At 47.5% G+C, this 21,951-nt stretch overlaps 2 protein-coding genes, 1 long non-coding RNA gene and 1 other non-coding gene across 6 annotated transcripts in view; 3 read left to right on the forward strand and 1 right to left on the reverse strand.

Annotated features, from left to right (window-relative positions):
- Positions 1–1,092: 1,092 nt before the first annotated feature.
- On the forward strand, positions 1,093–3,760 carry LOC117006174. The gene is made up of 3 exons (XR_004419959.1): positions 1,093–1,150; positions 2,272–2,895; positions 3,686–3,760. It is a non-coding gene; the product is annotated as an uncharacterized LOC117006174 (long non-coding RNA).
- LOC117006229 lies at positions 1,757–1,851 on the forward strand. Its single transcript, XR_004419967.1, has one exon. It is a non-coding gene; the product is annotated as a Z30 small nucleolar RNA (small nucleolar RNA).
- Positions 3,505–7,073, reverse strand: PEX12 (peroxisomal biogenesis factor 12). Its single transcript, XM_033078526.1, has 3 exons — positions 6,900–7,073; positions 5,984–6,528; positions 3,505–5,321 (listed from the first exon to the last, which is right to left on the reverse strand). Exons 1-3 carry the CDS (start codon positions 7,023–7,025, stop codon positions 4,922–4,924), a joined length of 1,071 nt encoding a protein of 356 aa, XP_032934417.1. The 5' UTR covers positions 7,026–7,073; the 3' UTR covers positions 3,505–4,921.
- Positions 7,074–7,146: 73 nt separating this feature from the next.
- The window catches only part of AP2B1 (adaptor related protein complex 2 subunit beta 1), a 77,460-nt gene continuing 62,655 nt past the window's right edge, over positions 7,147–21,951 (forward strand). For 2 of the 3 annotated variants that reach the window (XM_033078319.2, XM_033078321.2), the window contains exons 1-5: positions 7,147–7,246; positions 11,299–11,356; positions 13,312–13,417; positions 15,332–15,467; positions 17,077–17,322. In XM_033078319.2, the coding sequence (XP_032934210.1) occupies positions 11,320–11,356; positions 13,312–13,417; positions 15,332–15,467; positions 17,077–17,322 (525 nt within the window). In that variant the 5' untranslated portion in view covers positions 7,147–7,246; positions 11,299–11,319. Of the gene's footprint in view, positions 7,289–11,298; positions 11,357–13,311; positions 13,418–15,331; positions 15,468–17,076; positions 17,323–21,951 lie in introns of all 3 variants that reach the window. The other variant, XM_033078320.2, reaches the window with a different exon arrangement.

Below are 21,951 nucleotides of genomic sequence, written 5' to 3' on the forward strand. Positions count from 1 at the left end.
AGCAAAGTCACCACAAACATGTCGCACCAAGGCACAGGGAGTGTTGAAAATATCCCATTTATGAAAAAAAAAACCAAAACAACAAACCAGAATGACAAGCAACCCACCAGTGGGTCATCACGTTAAACTTCATTACATAAATATTTTCATTCAAGCACAGATACCTAATGCAGGCTGGGACAACACAAAAATCACAGACTGTTGCTTTAGTTCATGGAGGAAAGTCCCTAAGCATGTGATAAATATAATCTTACTCAATAATGATTTAAATATTAATTACACAGTAAAATACTCCTGATCATAATAAATATTAGTGATGTCCACAACAGGTGTAGCATGATGAAATGTGGAGGTCTGGGGTTATGAAAGGAACCATGAGGATAGTTTTTTCTCCCATGTTAAGGAAATAAAAAATAAATAAAAGAAATAAGAAATAAATAAAAGTGCTTCTAGTGTCCTGAATTTGGAAAAGATTGAAAATTTTAAGTAATGGGTTTGATAACCTAAAGGCAGTTTTATTTGGAAGGTGATCCCAATGTAATCACATTCAGTAAAATCGCTGGTGCTCTATAATCACAGCAGGGAGATAGCTGGCTGTTCTTCCAAACTGAGAGCCACATTCTATGGTGGGAAATATGGTTTATTTTCTACACGCCTTCAATTTTTGGATACTTATTTTTAGGACTTTTGAATCAGGCTTTCGAAAGTACTTTACATTAACTCCATACACGTTTACCTAACCAACATCTCCGACACCAAGACAAAATGCCATTGGTGTTAAAAAAGGGCAAAACTTCCCTTCTCCCACTAAAGCTTCTCTTTGGAGAAACTGGGCTCTACTAACTGACTGTTGCTGAAGTTGAGTGGAGTAATAATTTCTGTAAAATTGGCATTTCTTTTCGCTAAGCATAGACAAAACGCGCATTCCACACTGAGGGGACCTCCCGCTCCCTCAGCCCCCTCAGGCTTCCTCAGGGCGGGAAGCGCTCGCACCGCCCCCAGCGCCTCTAACGCGCCTTCCTATTGGCTCCCTCCGGCCCCACCGGCAGAGACGCGCACTGTGATTGGCTGTTATCAGCGGAGGGGCGGGGCAAAGCGGGTGGCTCCGCCCCGGTGTGGCTGGGCCTGCGGGAGCGGAGCGGCGTGAGGGGTACGGGACATGGAGGGGTATGGAGGCGGCAGATGGGACACGGAACACGGGACACCGGGGGTGCGGGACCGCGGTGGGGCTGCTGAGGGCTCGCAGTGTGTGGGGACGGCGACAGGGAGGGTGAGGGGACGCGGGAGCGGCTCTGGAGGCTGGCTGGGGAGGCTGAGCCCGGCCGAGGTGTAGGACATGTGGGATTTACTGAGATGCGGGAAGGACAACTGGGACATCGGGGATGTGAGGCTGGCGCAGGGCGGGCACGGAGGGAAGAACTGGGGACTGAAGAGCTGTAGGGACATGGTGGGGAGGATACAGGGGAGGAGATGGGAAGGGAGGGATCCAAGCAGGCCTCTGGAGCCTTGGAGATACACTGAGTGCAGCAGCATTTATCGGTATGACACGGATTTTCCCTCTCGGGTTTGCCTCGTGCTGGCTCTCCTGACTGTGGAATTGCAGTTTGTGACCTGTCCCGCAGCTCCTGCTCGGCTGTAGAAGGAATGTCACCTCATCCCTGTGCTCCACGTGCTTCATCCTCCTAGGGACGAGCAGACCTCCCAGCCCCTGGCTTGGGAGCAAGCTCCGTGTTGAAGGCAAATAGATTTGCCCAGCAGCAATGATGAGCGAAGTATAGTCTGACCTGGTATTGCCGAGACTCCGTGTCCGCTCTGACCAGGGCATGATCACTTAATCTTCTCTCTGAGCTACCTCAGGCTAAGCTCGTCTGCAGGGAACAGCTTTGCTGTTCTTGAAACTTTGATGAATCCGAAAAAGAAATGCTAAGGATTTTTAGCAATCTCTTTTAAAGGCAGAAAAACAAAGCCTTGATTTGAATCGTAACTCGAATATTTTAGCGTGAGCTTGCAATGAGGGTGGAATGGTTTTCCCCTGTGTATGCCATGGATCAAACTCCAGATACTCTGCCAGTGTGTCTGCTCTGTAAGTGCAATGCAGACTCTGGGCTCTCTGTCTTACAGAAACTCATTAGCAGTTAATTCAGCTGTATTTTCATTTAGTGATTGCCAGGAGTATTTTAGAAATACTCTCAATGACCCCTTTGGGATTGAGGAGGGGCCCAGGAAAAGAGATGGAGCTATTCTCTAATTCCGTTTTTCTGTTCTTTTCAGGTCCTGATGACATCTTTATATTGATTTCTCCCTTCCTGTGGAGAAGGAAGCATCAATGGGAAATATATACCTAGGAGTATGTTCTAGTGGTTTTCCCTTAACAGGAGAAGCCTCTTTGTTTCTGTTAAGGAAGTAACAAAAACCTCAGTTGTTTCATGCTCTGATTTTTGAGCACTGCCTAGATGAGCTGTGAATGTGCCTTGGGTTCACTAAAGAATTTTTAAAAGACTTGCAAAGTCCTGGCAGTAGGATACTGAACAACTCCAGTGCTGCTGTTAATGTTGATGAAATTGTGCTGAGCAACACCAAAGCATCCTGAGGGCATATGTGGTACATGACTATAATCACAAATTAGTATGTAAGTCCAAAGGTTGGTTTAATAAAGTTGGTGCTCCCTGAAAAAACTTTTCTTGTCAATCTTTAACCCATCATGGTTTTAAGAACAGTTAAAAAGCAGATAAATGGGAATTTTTCTATAACCACAATTGGTTTTATAGCTTTATTTTAGAGCAAGAAACCTGACAAATGAGTGTTTATTTGGCTGCTAAGAACAGGAAGTTTCAAAGGAGTCAAATACAAGTTGGCATCCTGCAGCCATCTCCAGGAACACACAAAATCTGCCAGGTAACTGCTGAGCCTGTCACCGTGGTGGGTTTGATGCCTGTTACTCAGCTAAGCTTTAAAGGGCAATTTACTGTGTAAAAGAGTAATTACAGCTGCTCAGAACTGGGAGGCTTCGATGTGGGTGGTTCTGTGCAGGTCTTGAAGTTGGCCAGATCCAAGTTTGGCAGGGACAGGGTGTTGTGCAGGAGTGGAAAGCAGCCAGGGCCTGGCTGGTGGGCATTTTGGGAGAGGGAGAGGCATTAATCCTGGGAAAAGGAGCTGGAGAGGCCCTGGAGCAGTGTAGGATCAGATAATCCTGCATTAGAGGGAGGATGAACCTCCCCAAAGCCCTGCAGTGCTGAGGGCTGAGTGTCCCATGCCTGCTCAGCTGAGCACCAAACAACTTGCAAAGTATAGGAAGGATAAAAGGAAAATAAACCTATCCTGAAAAGCCATCACCAGTCAAATGCTTATTTAAATGAGCTGTTGCACTGCAGTCACCAGGACACTAACAAAAAGTAAGAAGTGATTTGGAACCTCAGAAAATCTCACACCTTGATGTGATTTGTCTTCCAGTAAGATGTGTATGGCTTTCTAAAGGAAGAGAAGTATGTTCATGGATCCCACAGCTACTGGAGAAGAGAGAAATGAGACAGTTTTTATTATTCCATAGTGGCACAGGTAGAAGGTCAGGGAGGTGTACAGAGATAATAAAGCATCAGGAACAAATCTCATTTATTAGGTGTTTTGGGAAGATTCAAATTAGTGCATTTTCCCACATGATTCAATAACCTTAATCTCTTGCTTACAGGTGAAGAAGGATATTGGAGATTTTTATCTTCTGAAGCAGAGCTAAAGTGGAGGGAAAATGAGATGCCTGGTTCAGTGGATTAAATGTTAGAAGATATCTCTTAATCTGGAAAGCCCAGAGTGGGGTCCTGTACTTTGTGCAGCAAACTTTGCTTTTGTATTCTCTAAGCACTGTCACTGTGATATCTGGAGCACTGCTGCTCCCTAGAGTCAGGAAAACAACCTTCCATCCTGAAAAATCAGGTGGCAGGCAAGAGCCAACCATGTCAAACAGGTTTTCTTTCCTCCTGTGTTCAGTGGAAAGATGTTCTGTTCTGATATGAATTTACTACATGGCTGGGACTGGAATAATTGCAATGTAATGCTCAGACATTAAAGATTCTCAGCCTACAAAATGCTAATCTTACATCCACTGCCAGCACATGGAAAGATGAAAGCAGCTTTAGTCTTGTCTCTCTTATGTAAATAGAGCCCCCAGAGGAGCAAACTGTTTTTCCAATAACCAGAAAAGAATTAAATTAGGTTCTCAATCAAGAAAGAATTTTGCTTTATAAAAGCAGATAATAATGAATGCAAAGACTTATTTAGCAATAAACCACTCTCATCAGTTGGCAGTTTGTTTTAATCTGGTTTGTAATTTTCTCTCTTGTGCAGAAAATATCACATTCCTCTTGTCCATCTTGTTCCTTTAAAGAGTCAAAAGTCTTAATTTAGAACCATTGGTGGGAATTAGGAGGGTGATGTTCTCAGTTCCAAGGTGAAGGCTTGAAAATGCAGGAGGCTGAAGAGCAGAGGTTTAAGCCTGTCTCCACCTCTGACAAAGCCAGAGTTCACCCTGGGAAGCTGCCCAGGGAAGTAAAACCTGCCTAGAGAAATTCCCTACTTCTTTAATTTGCTGGCTCATGCCCTCAAGCAGCACCAGAGCTGGTCTTTGATCCTCACATCTGCATTCCTCTTATCCAAATCAATGTTTCCTCCCTTTCAGCTGGTCTTTGAGGCTTTTCTGTGCTGGCTGACAGGCTGGGGCTGTGTGATCCCTCTGCAACTGCCAGGATGTTTGAACAGCTTATCAACAAAGGGCAGAGCCTTGCCAGAATGTGCAAAGGCAGCAAAGCTGATGGACCACCGAGTTCAAAGCTGCTGTGGAGCTCACTGAGGAGCTCCGGCGGTCTGAAGCTTTCCGTCCGAAGCCTTCCATGGGATGTAGAAAGAGGTGCTGGGGACTCCTGGGAGCCTTTCAGCTCTCAGGGGTGTAGAGTTTGACCAGGTGCTGCAGCTCTGTGGCATAGCCCGTGACTGGGCAGCGCTGGTGAGCCTTCACAAAGCTGTAGGCACAGCGGTAGCAGAAGACGAAGCCGGACGTGGCCAGGGCCGTGGCGTTCACGCGGACCTTGCGGCACAGCGGGCACACGCTCTTCAGGCTGGGCAGCACAGCTGAGCTGGGCTCGTGCTCCAGGTGCACAGGGGGAGGGGGGGTGGGCAGTGCTGTCAGGGATTTGATGGTCTCCTGGTTTTCTGAGGAGTACCACCAGTCCAGGAACTGCAGGAAGAACACGCTGACGGACAGGCCGGTGGACAGGGAGAAGGCGATGCCGCCCAGAGCTTTCCTCAGCGCTGACTGCACTCGTGAGGTGAAGCTGTGGCAGAGACAAGCAGGGAGAGATGGTTACTACTGCACATTTATCCAGCTAGAAACCATGGGGAAAAGCACTTGGGGAGTGACTGCTTCACACAGCTCCTTAGTGCTAAGTTAGTTGGTCAGCATGTCCCACATTTGCACTTATTAGGATGTTTCAGATCCTTTTTGTATTTTAAGGAAGATCCAAATCTGGCTTTTTTTTTTTTTTCAGAAATCCAAATCAGAAGAATTTAGATTAACAGGTCCTGGACCACAGAGTGTTTCACTCCTGGATCACCATTTCACAGGGTATTCAGTGTGGCCATGACTAGCTGCTGCTTAGGAAAATCAGAGAAATAAGTTTCAATCCTTTCAGCAACATTGCTGCAACTGCTGCCCCTCCTCTGCTGGAAAAGTGCAGGGGAAGGCTGAACAGGATAAAGGCTTGCACGCCCGAAACCACCCCCAAACTCTGAAATTTTATTGCCACAAAATCATTTCAAGCTAATCCCTGCTACTGGTTTCCTTATTTTCACTCACAATACACCCCTTTAGAGCATACTTTGTCATAGCAAACTTTCATCTTGAATTTTTGGACAACAAGGCACTTTCACTTGCAGCATCACCTCTAAATTTACACACCCACAGAAGCCCTTACAGCTGAGCCAGGTTCTGCCATACCTGTGTGTTTGACTTGAGGTAGTTTCAGCCCATTTCTTCTCCAGGGCCTGGATATCCTCTGCAGACAGTCTGACCAGGCGGACACCAGCCAGCTTCAGCATGGGGGAATGATGCTCAGCCTTGCCCAGGATGTAGCACAGTTGCTGGATAAGAAACCAGCCCTCCCAAGTCATGTTCACATAGGGGTAGGCAGCCAGAAAGGCTCTGTAGAAGCGTTTCCAGGATGACGAGGGAGGGTGGATGGAGTACTCATCCTCTTCCCTCAGGCTGGACACCAGTTTCTCCAGCTTTCCTTTCAGGTAAGGAACAAGAACCAGCAGGAGAAGAGACTTCCAGTGCTGCCTCTTTGGCAGGCCAGCTGTGGCCAGAGGTTGCTGTTTGCCACCTCCCATGGGGATCCTCTTCAAGCTGTAGAAGTTCTCAGAGAAGGATGCGCTGCACCTGCCCAGGTAGTGCTGCTGGAGCAGCAAATCCAGAAGGACATAGATCTCATCAAACCAGCGCCAGAGGAAACCATACCGGGCAGGGTTAGACTCAGCAAGCACCTGTTGCGAAAGGGACATAAAACAGGAGGAATCAGAGTGGTTTGGGTTGGAAGGAGCATTAAAGATCATGTGGTTCCAGCCCTTGCCATGGGCAGGGACACCTTCCACCATCCCAGGCTGCTCCAAGCCTCGTCCAGCCTGGATTTGAACACTTCTCGGGGCAGCCTGTGCTAGGGCCTCCCCACCCTCACAGAGAACGACCTGAAAGCGGAGTAAAGTGCTAAATTATAAATCACAGCAGCTCTAAACGACGCCTCTAATTCTCAGCATAAGCCAGCTAGCTCACAACTGTCCCGCTGCCTGTGAGTGCGGCCGTAGTTACACGCCAGCCCCCCTCCTCTCCCTTCACCCGCGGCTCGCCTCGCCCTCACCTTCACCATGTGCTGCAGGGCGGGTTTCACAGCGGCCATCAGGCTGTCCTGGGCCACCGCCTCGAACACGGACGGCCGCTCCCCGCCGGCCGGGGCGGCCGTGAGGTGCGCGCCCACCTCCGCCATGACAGCGCCGCACCGCCCCGCCGCCAGGGGGCGCCTCGGCCCCTCCCCGCCGCGAGCCGCTCCGCCCCGCCCCCCGGAAGCGCGGGCCGCAGGCGCTCCGCCCGCCGCCGCTGCTCTATGGTGGAGGGGCGCGGCCGCTCTGGGACGGGGAGGGTTTGATCTCGCTGCTCGCGAGTCCGCCCAGCCCCTCCGCTTCCGGTTCCGCCGCCGCCCCCGCAGCGGTGAGTCCGGTCCGGGAGTGGGGCCGCGGCTGAGGGCGCTGGGTGAGGTGGGAGGGACGCTGGGGGCGTTGGGAGGGGATTCGGGGAGGGGGTGAGAGTCACTGGTGGGGTTCTGGGTGGAGGGACGGTGACACGGCGGGTAGAGGCACCGGTGGAGAATTAGGAGGGGCTGAGGGGGCGCTTGGAGGGGATGTTGGGAGGGGTGAGGCAGTGGTGGGGCGCTGGCATGGGGTGGGGAGGGGCGGTGGGAGGAGATGCTGGGAGGTACTGGTGGGGTACAGGGGTAGGGCGGGGAGAGATGGAGGTTAGGGAGGGGCTGGGGGACGGTGGGAGGGAATACGGGAGGGAGACGAGGGCTGGGGGCGCTGGCATGGGGTGGGAAGGGGGCACTGGGAGGAGGTGAGTGGTCCTGGAAGGGGGAAGTGGAATAGGGTGGTGACAGTCGCTGGTGAGGCACTGGGAGTGGCTCTGGTGATGTACTGGGAAAGGGTGGGGGGCCACTGGGCTGGTGTTTGCAGAGGAACTGCAAGGGGTAAGGGTGAAAAGAGGGATCAGTGGGCCCTGGGAGGAGACACTGGTCAGGGATGAGGTGGGGGTGCTGGGGGATGGAGTGGGATGGGAATGAGCACAGCAAGCTACTGGGATACTGGTGGGAGCAGGCAGGGAGAAGGGCTGGGCCCTAAGAGGGACTGGCAGGCACTGCTGGGACTGGGAATGCTGGGGAGGGGAACTGGGATTTGTGGGGAACGCTCCTGCAACTGGGGGATACTGGGAGAGATCTGGGGAATGGTGCTGAGGGAGAAGGGTTGGGAGGCAGGGGGCTTGAGTGGGGTACTGGGACACCAGTCTGGAGTGTGGGGTGTGCTGGGAATCCTGCTGGAAGTGTGGGAGAAGCTGGCAGCAAAGCTGGGATGGGGCTTCCATGGAATGGGGAGGTGGTAGGAGGAGCAGGTGGAATGAGGGCCACCAAAGGGGTGTGGAAGCCAAATCCCTGCACCAGCACAAGTTCAGGGCTGCAGGCACAGCTCTCCCCCTGCCATCCACATTCCATTGTTCTGGTTCTCTTCCTGGTTCTCCAGTGGCCCTGGGCCATGCTTGGGCTGTCACACAGGTCCTTGAGAAGCTTTCCAGGAAAAATGGGTGGCACCACTTACACTGGAGTTAAACCAGGGATCACTGAGAGATTTAGGGATTGATGGTTTCAATGTCCAGGAGCTTGGCTTAATCCCAAGTCCCTTAAACCTATCACCCCTCTGTATGGGATCAGTGCTGCAGAGCAGGTCAGGCTGGCTGGAGTCATGTGTGGGGTCAAGCAGGTGCTGGTCAGACACAGGGTCAGGTTTTCTGTCTGGTTTTGGACTGAGGAGACTTATCTTGCTTTGGTTCAGTCTACATTGGAATGTCAAGCCACTGTTTGTGGCATTAAGCGTTGCTGGAGCTTTCTGGAGCCATTCCTCTTTCTCATCTCTTCTTGTTTGCTGGGGTTGGATCAGGAGGAGCCTTTTGCTGTCAGCTTTGGACACCTCTTACCTGTGTCCATCTCAGCAAGTGCTGGGCACAGAACAATAGTGAGGAGGGGGCAGTCTAAAGTAGATTTTTCTTCTGAAAATACAAGGCTGTTCATGATGTTCTAATTTACCTTGGCTCTCCTCGGTTTCAATTTGTGTACAAGGAGCTGGCATTTTCTGCAGTCACACAAACAGCAGTGTTTTCAATATCTGTTTTGGTTCCATTTGCTGTAAAGCATACTGAGATTGTTAGTGATAATACCCAGTGCTGCTGGCAGGCTGGCTCTGAACAGTGTGCAAAGCAAGCTCTGACACACATGAAGCAGCAGTCTGTGTACTGGTGAGAAAATGAGCTTTATCCTGTGCTGCACTTGGAGTGGGGCAGTTTGGTTATTGACCTAAGTCTGCTCTCATTTACATCCATCAAAGGAGGCTGGAAAGGCATGAGCTGTGCTTGGCCCTGTCTGAATGTTTCTAGCATTCTTCATATTTCCAAGTATCTGAAAGGAGAAAAACAACAAAATTTGTTTCACTTGGGGTTTAACCATCTCTGAAATTCAGCAGGGTTCCTTCCTCTCTGTGTGTAGCTTTATGCAATTGGGCTGATGTTGATGATGTTTGGGTTGGTTTTTTTCCTCCCCCCCCCCTCAATTTTCTCTCTAATCTGCTGCTCTGGCCCCAGTTAAAGCTGTATTAGAGCAGCTCAGCTGAGATGTGACCCTGGATGACAAATCCCCACATAATGCAAACAAAGCATTGAGGCCACGTTCAGTGCTTTTTGCATGGCACTGTGCCAAATACTCTGGGAGAGAAAAACATTTTAAGTCTTCCCTTTTAAGCTGGGCTCAGACCTGAAGGACTCTGTCAACACTAACATTGCAGCTGAACACAGACTCTGATTTTAATTACAAAACAAGCTCCACATCAGCCTGTGCTTTCAGGGGGGGGCTGTGAGATTTTTGCTGGAAAAATTGCACTCATTGTGGCTTTCCCAACCCAGCCTCTCTTTTGGAAAGAGTTTCAACCTCCTCTGCACGAGGAATGTGTTTCCAGAGCTGTCTCCAGGCTTGGCAGGAGCAGAAAGGGAGAGAAATCAAACCAAACCCAGTAATTCAGCCTCATTGGATGAGGTGGAAACCGGGCAGGCAGCAGCTCCAGGAAAATGGGAAAAGCAACAGGTTGATCCTCATGCAGATGTTGGGCAATTGGACAGGATGACCATGAGGAAGGGGTGGGAATTGGGGCATTAAACTGGGGTGTTAAACTGATCCAGGTGGGTGGGGGGAAATGGAATGGTGATGGCACTGGGGTTGGTGAAGGGGTGAGGAAGGAAAGGGTTAAGGAGCAGCAATCTGATTGCACTGCTGGGCAGTCCTGCAGTTCAGAGCTGTGCTGGTCCTTTTGTTGCTGATCCAGCAAGAGCTGCAGGGTTTAGAGGCAAGACAGGCAGCATTTAGGGAACAGATGATTTACTGCTTTGCTGGCAGCCTTTAAGGTCATGGGAGGATGTGTAAGAAAAGGGGAATTGGGGTAAAAAATTAGAAAAAGGAGGAAAGAAATGATAAAATAATTTTTGAGATGGTTTTAGGGTCACAGATCCTAGCATCAATACAGATTTTCATCAAAAGCAGTAAAACTGCCCACTCCTCTGCTTGTTTTGAAAATTGTTTCATATTTGTCACAGAGCTAGCAATTGTAAGAAGAAAGTGATGGATATCCACATATGTTTGGGCAATCCCTGTATCCCAAGGCATTAATTTAGTTCTGTGGAGCAAGAGGAGTGCTGGTGAGACCACTCTCCTGGCTCTGCTGAGCACTTCCTGGTCCAACAGCATTTTTCCATCCTGTCCACAAAAAAAAACAAAGAGAAAAAAAAAAATCAGAGCAGCACTGAAATAATGATCTTTGTGTGTGTCTCAGGGGTAGGATGTCATATCTTGGCAGAGAAATATTTCAATTTCAAGCTTGAGAGAACTGAAAAATAATGGCTTTTCCTTTTTTAAAAAACCACTGTTTTGCATCTGCTGGGAACAAAAGGAGGGAAAGGAATGAAAGGCCTGGGGGTGGTGTTGCAAGTGGGGTTAATTGTGCCTTCCATCAAGATGCAGCACAGGCAGATATCGTTAGGGGGAGATGACAATTTCCTTTGTGTGAAATATGGACTTCTCACTGCCAGGAGAGACACTGGATGTGCTTTTCCTTGGAAAATGAATCTGTGTACTCAGGAAAGACAGCTGCACAGCATACCAGCATCTGCTGGTTATGAGGAGTTCAAAAAATGCCTTGTGCCTGCTGAGGCTGAGAATTTGTGAAGCTGGGCTGAGCACCACTGTTGTGTTTTTTCCTTTAAATCCCTTTGCCAAGCAATACCAGGAGCAGGTGCAGGATGAAGACTGAGGAACTCGTGCCTGTGGATGTGAAGCTTTTGCTTCCTCCTTCACTCACCAACCGTCCTTGCACTGAGTTCCTGCCTCACAAACTGACTGCTGCCACCAAACAGCATTTGGAGCTGACTTGTTCTTTTTTTATTCTTCCTATTCTCAGGTGTTTTAAGGAGCTGGAACCATGACGGACTCCAAATACTTCACCACCAATAAAAAAGGTTGGTGTGGTGCTGGTGCAGTGGGTTGGAGGTGGTGGGTGGCTATTTTTACACAGCTTTTTTAACTGCATGCAGGAGAATTTGTGCTTTTCTGGTAGCTCTGTCCCTGTTTCTCTTCTTAAATCATCCAGGGAGCAACTTCTAAAGTAGGTCACATGGTGACAAAAGACAAAACTGGGGTATTATATGTTTTTATGATGCACAAAATGACCCAAATTGCTGGTCTTTCAAGGATCAGAAAGCAAAACATTGGGGTTTGAGTGCAGATCTGGCCAGAGACAAAGTTTTGGTGATGGGTTAACAAGTGCCAGACTAAGGATGATTGTTAATTTGGGCATCACAGAATTAAGCTGATGTGAGGAATTTAATGTTTTGGATTTATACATCAAGCAAACACAATGGATTTTCCTACTGTCATTTTCTTCAAAGCTGCAGATGCTCTGTGTGACTTTGCTCTGCCTTTACTGCAGGTGTGGTGGTTACCTCACCTCAGAACAAACTTCTGCCCTTAAAAATGGGAAGCCTGCAAAGGCTCTTTGGGATTATTTTATTCATTCAGCTGTTTCAGAGCAGGGCTTGTTCTGCTGAAACTGTCCAAGGCAGATTTTCTAACCTGTTTTTGAACAAAACACTGTTGCTGAGTGCAATTTAAGCCTGATCATTCTCCAGCAGATGTGGAAAATGGTTTGCATTAACCTCTCCTTTGCAAAATGGCTGAGTGCTCCCTGTGAATGGCTGCCAGTGAGAAAACCCACACTGTTGATCTATTTATGTGTCATTAAGCTTCACAATGAGCTCATAAATGAAGCTGATGCAGTTGGCATCTTTCAGAGGAGCAGCTCTGAAAGTTCAGGGCTAAAGGCAGGTTTTTGTGGGCTGGCTGCAGGGAGCTGGGTGAGAGCTGGAGCTGGCTCAGCTCTGCTCCAGGGCACGAGCTCTGGGTGAGTAATGCCAGGCTCTTCCTCAGGCAGGAGGGATGACGAGTGGTCTCTGCACTGCAGCAGCTTCTCTTCTTTTTTGGAGTCCCTGGCAGTCTCTGTGTCAGATTTTAATTAGTGCTGCTGCTCTGAGCAAGTGTAGGAATGGAAAGTTGGTGCTAGAATTTTGTCAGGGATATTTTGATATTTGCAATGTGTGCTCAGGCTGTGGCTCCCAGTGGGAATGCTGCTGGCTGTCCTTCCTGAGGCAAGCTGTCTGTCTGTCTGTTGGGAGCATTATCCTTCTCATACCACTGGCTGTGTCTGGAACAGGCCTGATAAACAGCCTTTTGTACATGTTTCTTTATTTTATAAACTTGATTGCCAAGTTTGGTGACCCAGCCTGAACTGACTTTCTACACAGTCATGTCTGGAAGAATTAATGCTGTGGGAAAAGCTGCTTTGGGAACCTTGGAATCCAGGCAAGCTGTGTTACATGCAGCTTTTGTTAGTGGTAGCTCTGTCTTTTTAGCTTTTTTTCCACTGGACTAAACACATGCTGTCCTGTTTCAGGGGCCACAGCATTTGGGCTCCATGCAAGGATGAGCAAAACTTCAAAAAGTCTGGGCAAAATTCCTAGCTTAGTTTGTTTCTTGCAGGCACGAATCTGGCATCTCCAAGTATCTTTTCATGCTGGTTGTGTAATGGTTGCCTGAGAGAAACAGACGCTCCAGGGATGTGATTTGGTGTCCTGGAAGTGGGAGAGCTGCCACACGCGGCATGGTTTTTGTTCATGGCATTTTCCTCTGCAAGGTGCACTCATAGCAGTCCCTGGAGTGTTGCAGCTTTGCTTCTCAGTGAACCATGTTCTCCACAAGGTCTGACAGCTCCCAAGTGCTGCTGGACCTGTTTTATGGGAATAGCAGGCCAAGAAAGCAAAAATTCACTCTTGAATTATTCCTAAAACAACACTCTTCTCTTCTCCTGAAAGCTTCAATCTGGTTTTTTGTGTTTTTTTTTTTTTTTTGTCTTTACCAGGAGAGATTTTTGAACTGAAGGCTGAGCTCAACAATGAAAAGAAAGAGAAGAGGAAAGAAGCTGTAAAGAAGGTTATTGCAGCCATGACTGTGGGGAAGGATGTCAGGTAAAAGCAGCTCATAGCTGTGACAGCTGAGGTTGTGCTGGGACTCAGGTGTGGTGGCACAAGTCCATGGAGAGCTCCTTGGCACCTTGGTGAGGATGGCTGTGTCCTTGCCTGTGCTGTGCCTGAGCTTTCTCAAACTCCTTGCTGTCACTGAAAGCAAAATAAACAACTGCTTTCAGTGTGGGCTTAGCTCAGTGCCAAGAGCCCTTTTTATTTAAAGCATACCCAGAATTCAGCCATTTTGTATGTCACTGTAGGTGATCTTTTCTTGCTGCTTGCTGCCCTGGGTTTAAGTGTTACAAAGGTAATTCCAGGTTTTTCTTAGCCTTATCTGGCACAGAATGAATTTAAGCTATGTTTTAAAATGGGTGATTTTAAAATTGAACCTGTGTCTTACTGTAGCTAAAGAACACTGGCATTTACTGTCTCCAGTACTGTTTTCTGAGAGAACCAGAGAAAGCTGTTGGAGTGAATGCTTTCTCCATTCCTGGAGCCTAGCAGTGTCAGTGACTCTGGATTCATGGCAGCGTGGTCTGTTGCCACGGAAATCAATATAAGCTTACAAATTCAGCATCATGACTTCATCACAGAATGAAGGAACACATAAACTGAAAGGGAAAAAAACCCTAATCTTTTCTACCAGCAGCATTTACCCTTCACCTTTAGATCCTCACAGCAAACCTGGGAGCTGCAGAATCTTTGTGTAACTTCCTGTGTTATTCTGCAGTGCTGTTTACAGATGGCTGCTTGACATTTGAGTGAAACCCAGCTTGGCAGTGTTTAAGCTTCTAATCACTCTGGGCTTTGCTAGTCTGAAATCTGGCAGGTTCTTCATAATGTCCTACATGACCAACACATTTTAAAGCAATTTTTTTCCTCTTGTGGGTTCATTTCCAGAGCTGGCATGGTAGAATTATCTTGTTTGGTGAACTCCCCAGTTAAAACACATTTAGGAAATGGCATTAGTTGTCACCACCTCTCATGTTAAAGCCATAGAAGAGATTAAATTATTATTATAAAAACCACTGCAAACTGCTTTGAAAGGGAAGGTGACCTTTCATTAAACAGCAGGGTGCTTAAAGTGGAACTTCAGTTTTTCTGGCTTCCTTGATATTGTTACTATTCCCTTTGCATGCCATGCAGCCTCTGTTTTTTATTTTGTGGGTGGGAGTATGGATCTGCTGGAGGGCAGGAATGCTCTGCAGAGGGATCTGGACAGGCTGAGGTCAGTGGTGTGAGGCTCAGTGATGTGAGATTCTGCACTTGGGTCAAAACTACCCATGGAATGTTCCAGGCATGGGGAAGAGCAACTGGAAAGATGGAAAAGGACCTAGAGGTGCTGGTCAGCTGTGGCTGAACACAAGCTGCTGTGTGCCCAGGTGGCCAAGAGAGCCAGTGGCACCTGGCCTGTGTCAGAACAGTGCCAGCAGGACCAGGGCAGTGACTGTCCCTCTGTGCTGGGCACTGGTGAGGCCACACCTCAAATCCTGGGGTCAGTTTGGGGCCCCTCATGACAAGAAAAACTTTGAGGGGCAGGAGCATGTCCAGAGGAGGGAATGGGCTGGAGCACAAGTCTGATGAGGAGCAGCTGGGGGTGCTGGGGGGGCTCAGTCTGGATAAAAGGAAGCTCAGGGGGGACCTTCTCACTCCCTGAACTCCCTGACAGGAGGGGATAGTTGGGGGTCAGTCCCTTCTCCCAGTGACAAGTTACAGGGTGAGAAGAAATAACTTCAGGTTGTGCCAGGGAGGTTCAGATGGGATTGGAAAAGGCTGCCCAGGGCAGTGGTGGAGTCCCCATCCCTGGAAGAGTTTTAGGAAGTGTTTAGATGTGGCAGTGTTGGGGGAACTGCTGGCATTTCCTAACCTGAACAATTCTCTGATTCCATCCTTGCTTATCCTTGTGTTGTTATCCAGCTCTCTGTTCCCTGATGTTGTCAACTGCATGCAGACTGACAACCTGGAGCTGAAGAAGCTGGTCTACCTGTACCTGATGAACTATGCCAAAAGCCAGCCAGACATGGCCATCATGGCTGTCAACAGCTTTGTGAAGGTAACCTGCTCCCCTGGCACATCAGGAAAGGGTCCAGCACAGTGGCTGCCAGTACATCTTTGTCCTTTGGGAGCTCTATCTCTCCTTTGGGGCTGGGCTCATACAGGAGGGTGCTGAATCCACTAAATCTGGGTCCTTTCTGTCACTTCTTCCTTCTGGTTGTTGCAGAGGGAATGACTTCAGCAGCCCTCTAAGTGGCTGTGAGGGAAGCTGCTCCAGGGAAAGCTGCTTCTGTTGTTTTACCAACTTCTGGTGTTGGAAAACAGATTTTCTGTTTCATCTTCCAGCCTTTGTAGTATCTGAGACATGGATATCAAACTTCCTATTTGAATGTTCCAGCTGTGCTCTATGTGGAAAACCTTTATCTCTGGTGAAACTGAGACAGTTCACTGGGAAAACAACAGCCTGATTGCTGGGCTGCCTTTAGTTCTGTTGTCAGGTTGCCTCTCCTTATCTAGGAAATGTTATTTCAGTCCCTTGTAGTGCAAGATAAAGCCCAGTGCTTAGGAGAAGTTTGAGAGTCCTTGTAGAATGTTGTAAAATCTGAGACACTGGGGAATGGGATTGAGTTTCAAGGTTCTGCTCTGCTTCTTGAGGCAGAAAGAGGTGAGAAAACCTAAGGTGTGAGGTCTGCTCTTCTGGCCAGAGAGGCTGTCCCTGTCTTCCTCTCTGGAAAGAATACTGTCTGACTTTAAAGTGCAGTTCTGTTAGAATGGACTAACAAAATGATATCTTCCATCTCGTGCCCTGCAGAGGAAAGCCTGGTGTCCCTTCTGGCAGGTTGAGGGACAGGTGTTAGTGAAGAGCAAGCTCTGCTGTGTGTCCCTTCTGGCAGGTTGAGGGACAGGTGTTAGTGAAGAGCAAGCTCTGGTCTGCACTAACTCAGCACTTCCCAGTTCAAGGTGTGGCATGCACTGCTAGGATGTGCCACTTCTCTTGTAGGCTTTGAAAGTAGTTTTTCAGCTGCAGGAAATTTGAACAGTGAAATGCTTTTGTAGGTCATTCTGTAGCCATCCTTTTACAAGCTGATTTTGGAGGAGCTCAGAGATGTAGATGGATTGGATGTGTGGAAGATTATGTAGGCTTGGAGTAGGAAATGTATTCCTGTCTGCCTTTTCTTTTTCCTCTTTAGAAAAGCACCTCTAGAGTAGCTTATGCTTAGTGCTTCATATGTTGTGACTTAAGAGATGTTTGTGTTTGGCCTTTAAGAAATAGGCCCTGATGACTGTTGCATTGTGTTTAGTTGTTGATTTTTCCCATTTTATTCTTGCTCCTTTAAACCAGGAAGGTTGGCAATCAGTAACTTACTCTGTCTGGGGTGAGATTTTGGGTGCTGAGAGCTGCCTCTCCAGCTTAGCTGTTGGATCACATTGAAAGCAGCTTTGCTGGGAGAATGAAGGGACACCCAGGTGACAATTTTACAAGATGGAAACACCTTGAGACAGTGCAAAATGTTTCTGTGAAGCAGCAGCGCCCTTTTATCCCTGATCTGAAATAATTGCCTGGCTCTTAGCACATAATCAGAGAGATGCTGCTTAAGTAAGAGCAGCCTGGTTCTGGCTGCAGGAATCAGTGTCTGCTGGTGCAGATTTGTTTGTGTTCTGTGCAGGACTGTGAGGACCCCAACCCTCTGATCCGTGCGCTGGCCGTGCGCACCATGGGCTGCATCCGCGTGGATAAAATCACAGAGTACCTGTGCGAGCCCCTGCGCAAGTGCCTCAAGGATGAGGACCCCTACGTGAGGAAAACTGCTGCAGTCTGTGTGGCCAAGCTGCACGACATCAATGCCCAGATGGTGGAGGACCAAGGATTCCTGGATTCCCTGCGTGACCTGATTGCAGACTCCAACCCCATGGTAATGTGTTCCCAGCTCGAGTTTAGTTTTTGTTTGGTAATCACAAACCTCACTGCTGCACTGGCATGGTTTTGTTGGGTAGAGAACACTTGTTGCCTTAGAAAACAGGAAATGTCTTCTGTTGTTTGGTCTGTTTGGGCTTTTGCCTGTCTTGGATGCTGCAGGTGTGTAACTTCCTGGCCAGGTGAGTCAGAAGAGCAAAAAATAATGTGATGCTGCTGCCTTGGTGACAGCTTGTAGCTCTTGCTTTCCTGCAGGCTTTGGCTCTTCTTGCAATAAGAGTTTGGATTAATTCATTTGCTAATGTAGATAAATCCACTGGCTTGTAATGAGTGGAGAAAATCAATGCTAATGTTTTTAATAAAGTTAAATGAGTCGTCAGAGGAGAGGTGGAGATCATGACCAGGAATTTCACAGGAGTAAATTACCTACTAAATCAGCATTTAATTATGCTTGATGAAGGGTCCACTTCCAAGCCAGGTGTCTCCTGCTATTACTTTGTGACTAAAAGGTGATGGCTAAGGAATTGAAGTGCCCCAGTACATCATTCTTTCATTAATATTGTTTCCTGCTGGAATCCAGGGAGCATACCAATACCATCCTGACCCTTAGCAGGGAAGAAAACTTCTGCAGCTCAGTTTAACTCAGAGTTGAAGAATGTGACTGCTGCTTTTTTAGCTTGTTTAGAGAATGGACTCTGGTTAAAGAAATAATCACACATTATTAGGGCAGGTTTAACAGCTCTTTCTGTGGTGCATGAATCGAACCACAGAATTTCTGCTCTAGTCTTTGGGCACCTGAGACAAACCAAGTACAGGGGATCCCCTTTAGCAGGAGAGTGAAGGCTGCTGATTGCTCTTTGTAAGACTTTCTAGAGACAGTAAAACTCGAGGTGTCTGACTGTCACAGGCAGCAGTCTGAATGATGGTGTCTCTCAGGAGATACAGACACCTCTTTTCTCTGATATCCAGCTCTTTTACAAGTTGTTCTTTTCATCTGCCTGCCTGTTTTGGTTTTTTTTTCTTATGCCAGGCTCCTGTGTGAATATTGATGACTATCTGAAGATGCTTTCTTTGTCTAGGCAGCTCTGAGGCCTGTAGAGAAGCACCTGCTGTTCCAATTCAGTGTGGAGGGTGTGCCTTGCAGCCTCTGAAGGGGCTTGCTTGGGCTTCCTTAGTTCCACTTCAGCACTGGCCCTGGTGTTCAGCAGCTCCCAGGCAGCAGTGGAGGTCAGGGACAGAACCTTCTCTTCTCCCAGCCTTGCTTCCAGCTCTCATTTTGTTCTGATTACAACCACATGTATGTGAGGTGGAGAGCTCTGGCTGAAAAGATGTGTTACTTCAGGAGAAATAACAAGGGTTTGCTTGCCCTTTGTGCTTGTTGATCTCAGTGAAACTCAGTGGTTTGGTAAATGAGCCATTGGCTGACAGGAGAGCACAGATATGTATTTAAAAAGTGAATTAACTTAACATGGATTTAAATGAGTGGAGAGAAGAGGAAAAATACCAAAGGGCAGCGTGTGCTCCATTTGCTAAATAAACCTCCAAAAGTAGCACAGGGCTTCCTAATAAAACATCAGGAAAACTCATGAGCTCCTTGGTGGTAATCAGGTTGGGCTGGGACAATTCTTGTGAAGCTGTGCAGGGTCACAGAACCTGCCTCATGTTGTACTCACCTGTTCTCCCCAAAACTGAGGGGTCACAGCAGGAAAATGCAATTTGGAGGAGAGGCCTGAGGTCTATTTTCAGATCTGCAGGCTTTGAGAGGATTCTGTAGCTGGTTTCCCAGGTGTTACTGTAGATGGGGTGTAATATTTTATCTTTTTAAGGGTCCATGGGGAGAGATTTTATCAAAGGCTTGAGGCTCTTGGAGCTGCTGATTTAATCTGGTTACAATTTTAGTAGAAAAGGAAGTTAGGTTGATCCTCTTTGAAATTCGTGTCTTTGTGGCACAGTGGTTCCTTCAAAAGTGCAGGAATTATCCACCCCTAATTAAGGTTCATCTTCCTGGTCAAATCATCCACCTCATTCCTGTTTTCTCCATGTGAAACTTCCTAATGACCTTGCCAGATAAGTTATATTTGTGTGCAAGTTGATATTTAATAAGGTAATTTTCTTTGTAATGCAGTCCTGCCTGGAAGGTATTTTTAAGTAAAATGTGTGTATCAGTATTGGCTATCAAAAGAAAATAGCTGGAAGGAATGGTACAGATGGATCTGTTCTGATGGCCTATTCCTCTGTAAATGGTGCATCTCAATCATTGCAACCTGTTAGCCAAGCTCATTCATATTTATATTATAAATGTTTCTCCTCTTTTGATGGCTTGTGGAAATGGGCAACATTAGATACTTAATGAAGCAGAATTTTTGAGATGGGAAATCCACACTTGTTCTCTCTTCTGAGAAATGAGGGTTTTGAGCAGGAGCTAAAAAAGGCTGCAGCTGAAAAATAGTCTTCAAGAAGGGTTTTATTATGGCTTTGTAATTGGTTGCCTCTAGCACATGAGCAAGCTCTGAGCATTTTAGCTGGGTGTTGGTAGAGGAACATCTCCATCTGTGGCTCACTAATTGCCTCATAACTGTGCAGAGATCAGGGTGCATATTTCTCTGGGCTCAGATCACCTTCATCACAAGGATGTCTGACTAAGTTGGAGGTGACCTTGTCAGGAACATTTTGGGTTTGTTCTTTTTTTTCCCGTATCTTTTTGGACTAAAGGCATTATTGTGTTAATAAACTAGCAGCTTTTGGGGATGTTCAGGGCACTGAAGTCCTGTTGAGGTGCTGTAGGTGCACATCCAAGGTTCATTCCCCCTTTTCTGGGTGTTTTGTTGTCAGGACATGACCTTAGTTCACATGAAGTGATCTTTTGTGCAGGTGCATCCCCTGGGTGAATTAATTCAAACTCCTAATTGCAGATATATTGCTATGGGTGTCTGGTGAGGTCCCAGGTGGGCTGGTGGCTTTTGACATGGCAGCAGAGTTGTCTGAGATGTCCTGTGCAGGCCATGGCCCAAAACCCCTTACAAGGGCACAGTTCAGTTGCCCTGCAGAAGTTTGATTGTGAAGGAGTCTTTAATCTCATTTTGCAGATGGGTGTGCAGTGCCTGTGGCTGCCCTTTGGCACTTGGGGTCCTGCTGAAGAGGTTCCTCCATAGAGGGAGCCCTCATTGCTTCCCAAGGCAAATCCTTCTTTTCTCCCCCTGCATTTCTGCACATGAAGCTCAGCAGAAGCAGGACTGGAGGAATGTGAAGCTGCCTTGCTCAGTCCTCAGCACCTCTCTTGCTGCTAACCTGGGTATAGAGCAACTCAGGAGCCTGTTCTCCCATAATCCTCATGTTCTAACAAAAATTGGTTCCAAAATGAGATTTCTGTGCACTGTGTTGGTGCAGAACACTGTTCACACCCAGCAGTGGGTAATAGTGAGAGGACAGAGGTAAGAGTGTTTCACCTTCTGGTGACCAGAGGTTCTCTGAAGGTGTGGAAAAACCTTCTCTTGTTATTTTTTTCCTGCTGCTGTCTCGTTGTGGCCTCTGTGAATCATGTGCAATGACTGCTCCTCCTTGGAGCATTGGAGATGCTGAGCCCAGGAGAGGGAGAGCAGACCACGAGGTGGCAGCAGCTGAAAGCAGAAGGAGAGCTGACTATCTTTAGACACTTTATTTTGTAACTCCTTCCCTCCTGGTTTTTATCCCTGCACTTGGTTTTCTTCAGGAATGTAAATATTAGCAGAAAAACATGAGAGGAAATCCATCTAAAACCTTACTGGTCTTTTACTGTTTGAATGGAACAACCTTTCTCTCCAAATATTTTCAATCCTTGACCTTCTAAGGTAACTTTTAACCCATGGAATAGATTCCTTGCCAATCTCTGTTATCTACATGGCTTAAGTTAACTGATGTCACCTTCTCCCTGTTATTTTCCAGGTTCTGTTCATTTTTAGTTCTTTCCTGTAGCATTTCTCCTTCCTCATGCTGGATCCAAGGTTTTTCAGGTGTGGCTGTTCTGCTCCTGTGTTTTTGTGGACTGTACAGACTTCTTGTCCTGTATTTTACACCCTCTACATCAAGTTTATTGGGAGAAACACTGTTGTGACTCAGCTCAGAGTAACCTGAGATCACATAACTGATGAGTAAATGCACCAAGTGTGTGGAGTATAATTAAACTCTCTTGTACCTGGGAGGTTTTTTGCCTTTAGCATTAACCACACTAAGAAGGGAATCTGAGATCTGACAACTGGAGGTGGTGAGGTCCAGCTTGATCTAATCTGAATTCCCTCCAGCAGTATTGAGTTTCCACAGCTCACAGATGAGACTAAGAACCTGTAGAGATAAATCAAAGTGTTCTCCTGTCTCTCCTGCTGTGCCTACAAGGGATGTGGGTTCCTTCTCTGCCAGAACTTCAGTGTGACCCCATGGAGGAAGGTGATCTTCCTTTTATTTTTCCTACTAGCTGCCAAGCAGAATGTCTCTGGGATGATGTCCTGAGGAATGAGCCTGTTCAGAAACAAAAGGAGCTTTTACCTCCTGAGCCTGTCCTCTGCAGGAGTTTTACCCTCTCTGTGGAGTAAAGCTGAGAAAAGAAGCCCTTGCTGAGAAACTGGTCCCAGAAGGACTTTGTGAGAGGCTGTCA

Source organism: Catharus ustulatus, chromosome 22 (assembly GCF_009819885.2).
Source record: "Catharus ustulatus isolate bCatUst1 chromosome 22, bCatUst1.pri.v2, whole genome shotgun sequence".
Taxonomy (NCBI): domain Eukaryota; kingdom Metazoa; phylum Chordata; class Aves; order Passeriformes; family Turdidae; genus Catharus; species Catharus ustulatus.

Coding starts and splice junctions, on each gene's coding strand:
- PEX12 (XM_033078526.1), bottom strand. CDS start 7,025: ATGGCGGAGGTGGGCGCGCACCTCACGGCCGCCCCGGCCGGCGGGGAG. Junction 6,529..6,899: donor CCCTGCAGCACATGGTGAAG/GTGAGGGCGAGG, acceptor CTTTCGCAACAG/GTGCTTGCTGAGTCTAACCC. Junction 5,322..5,983: donor ACCTCAAGTCAAACACACAG/GTATGGCAGAAC, acceptor TCTCTGCCACAG/CTTCACCTCACGAGTGCAGT.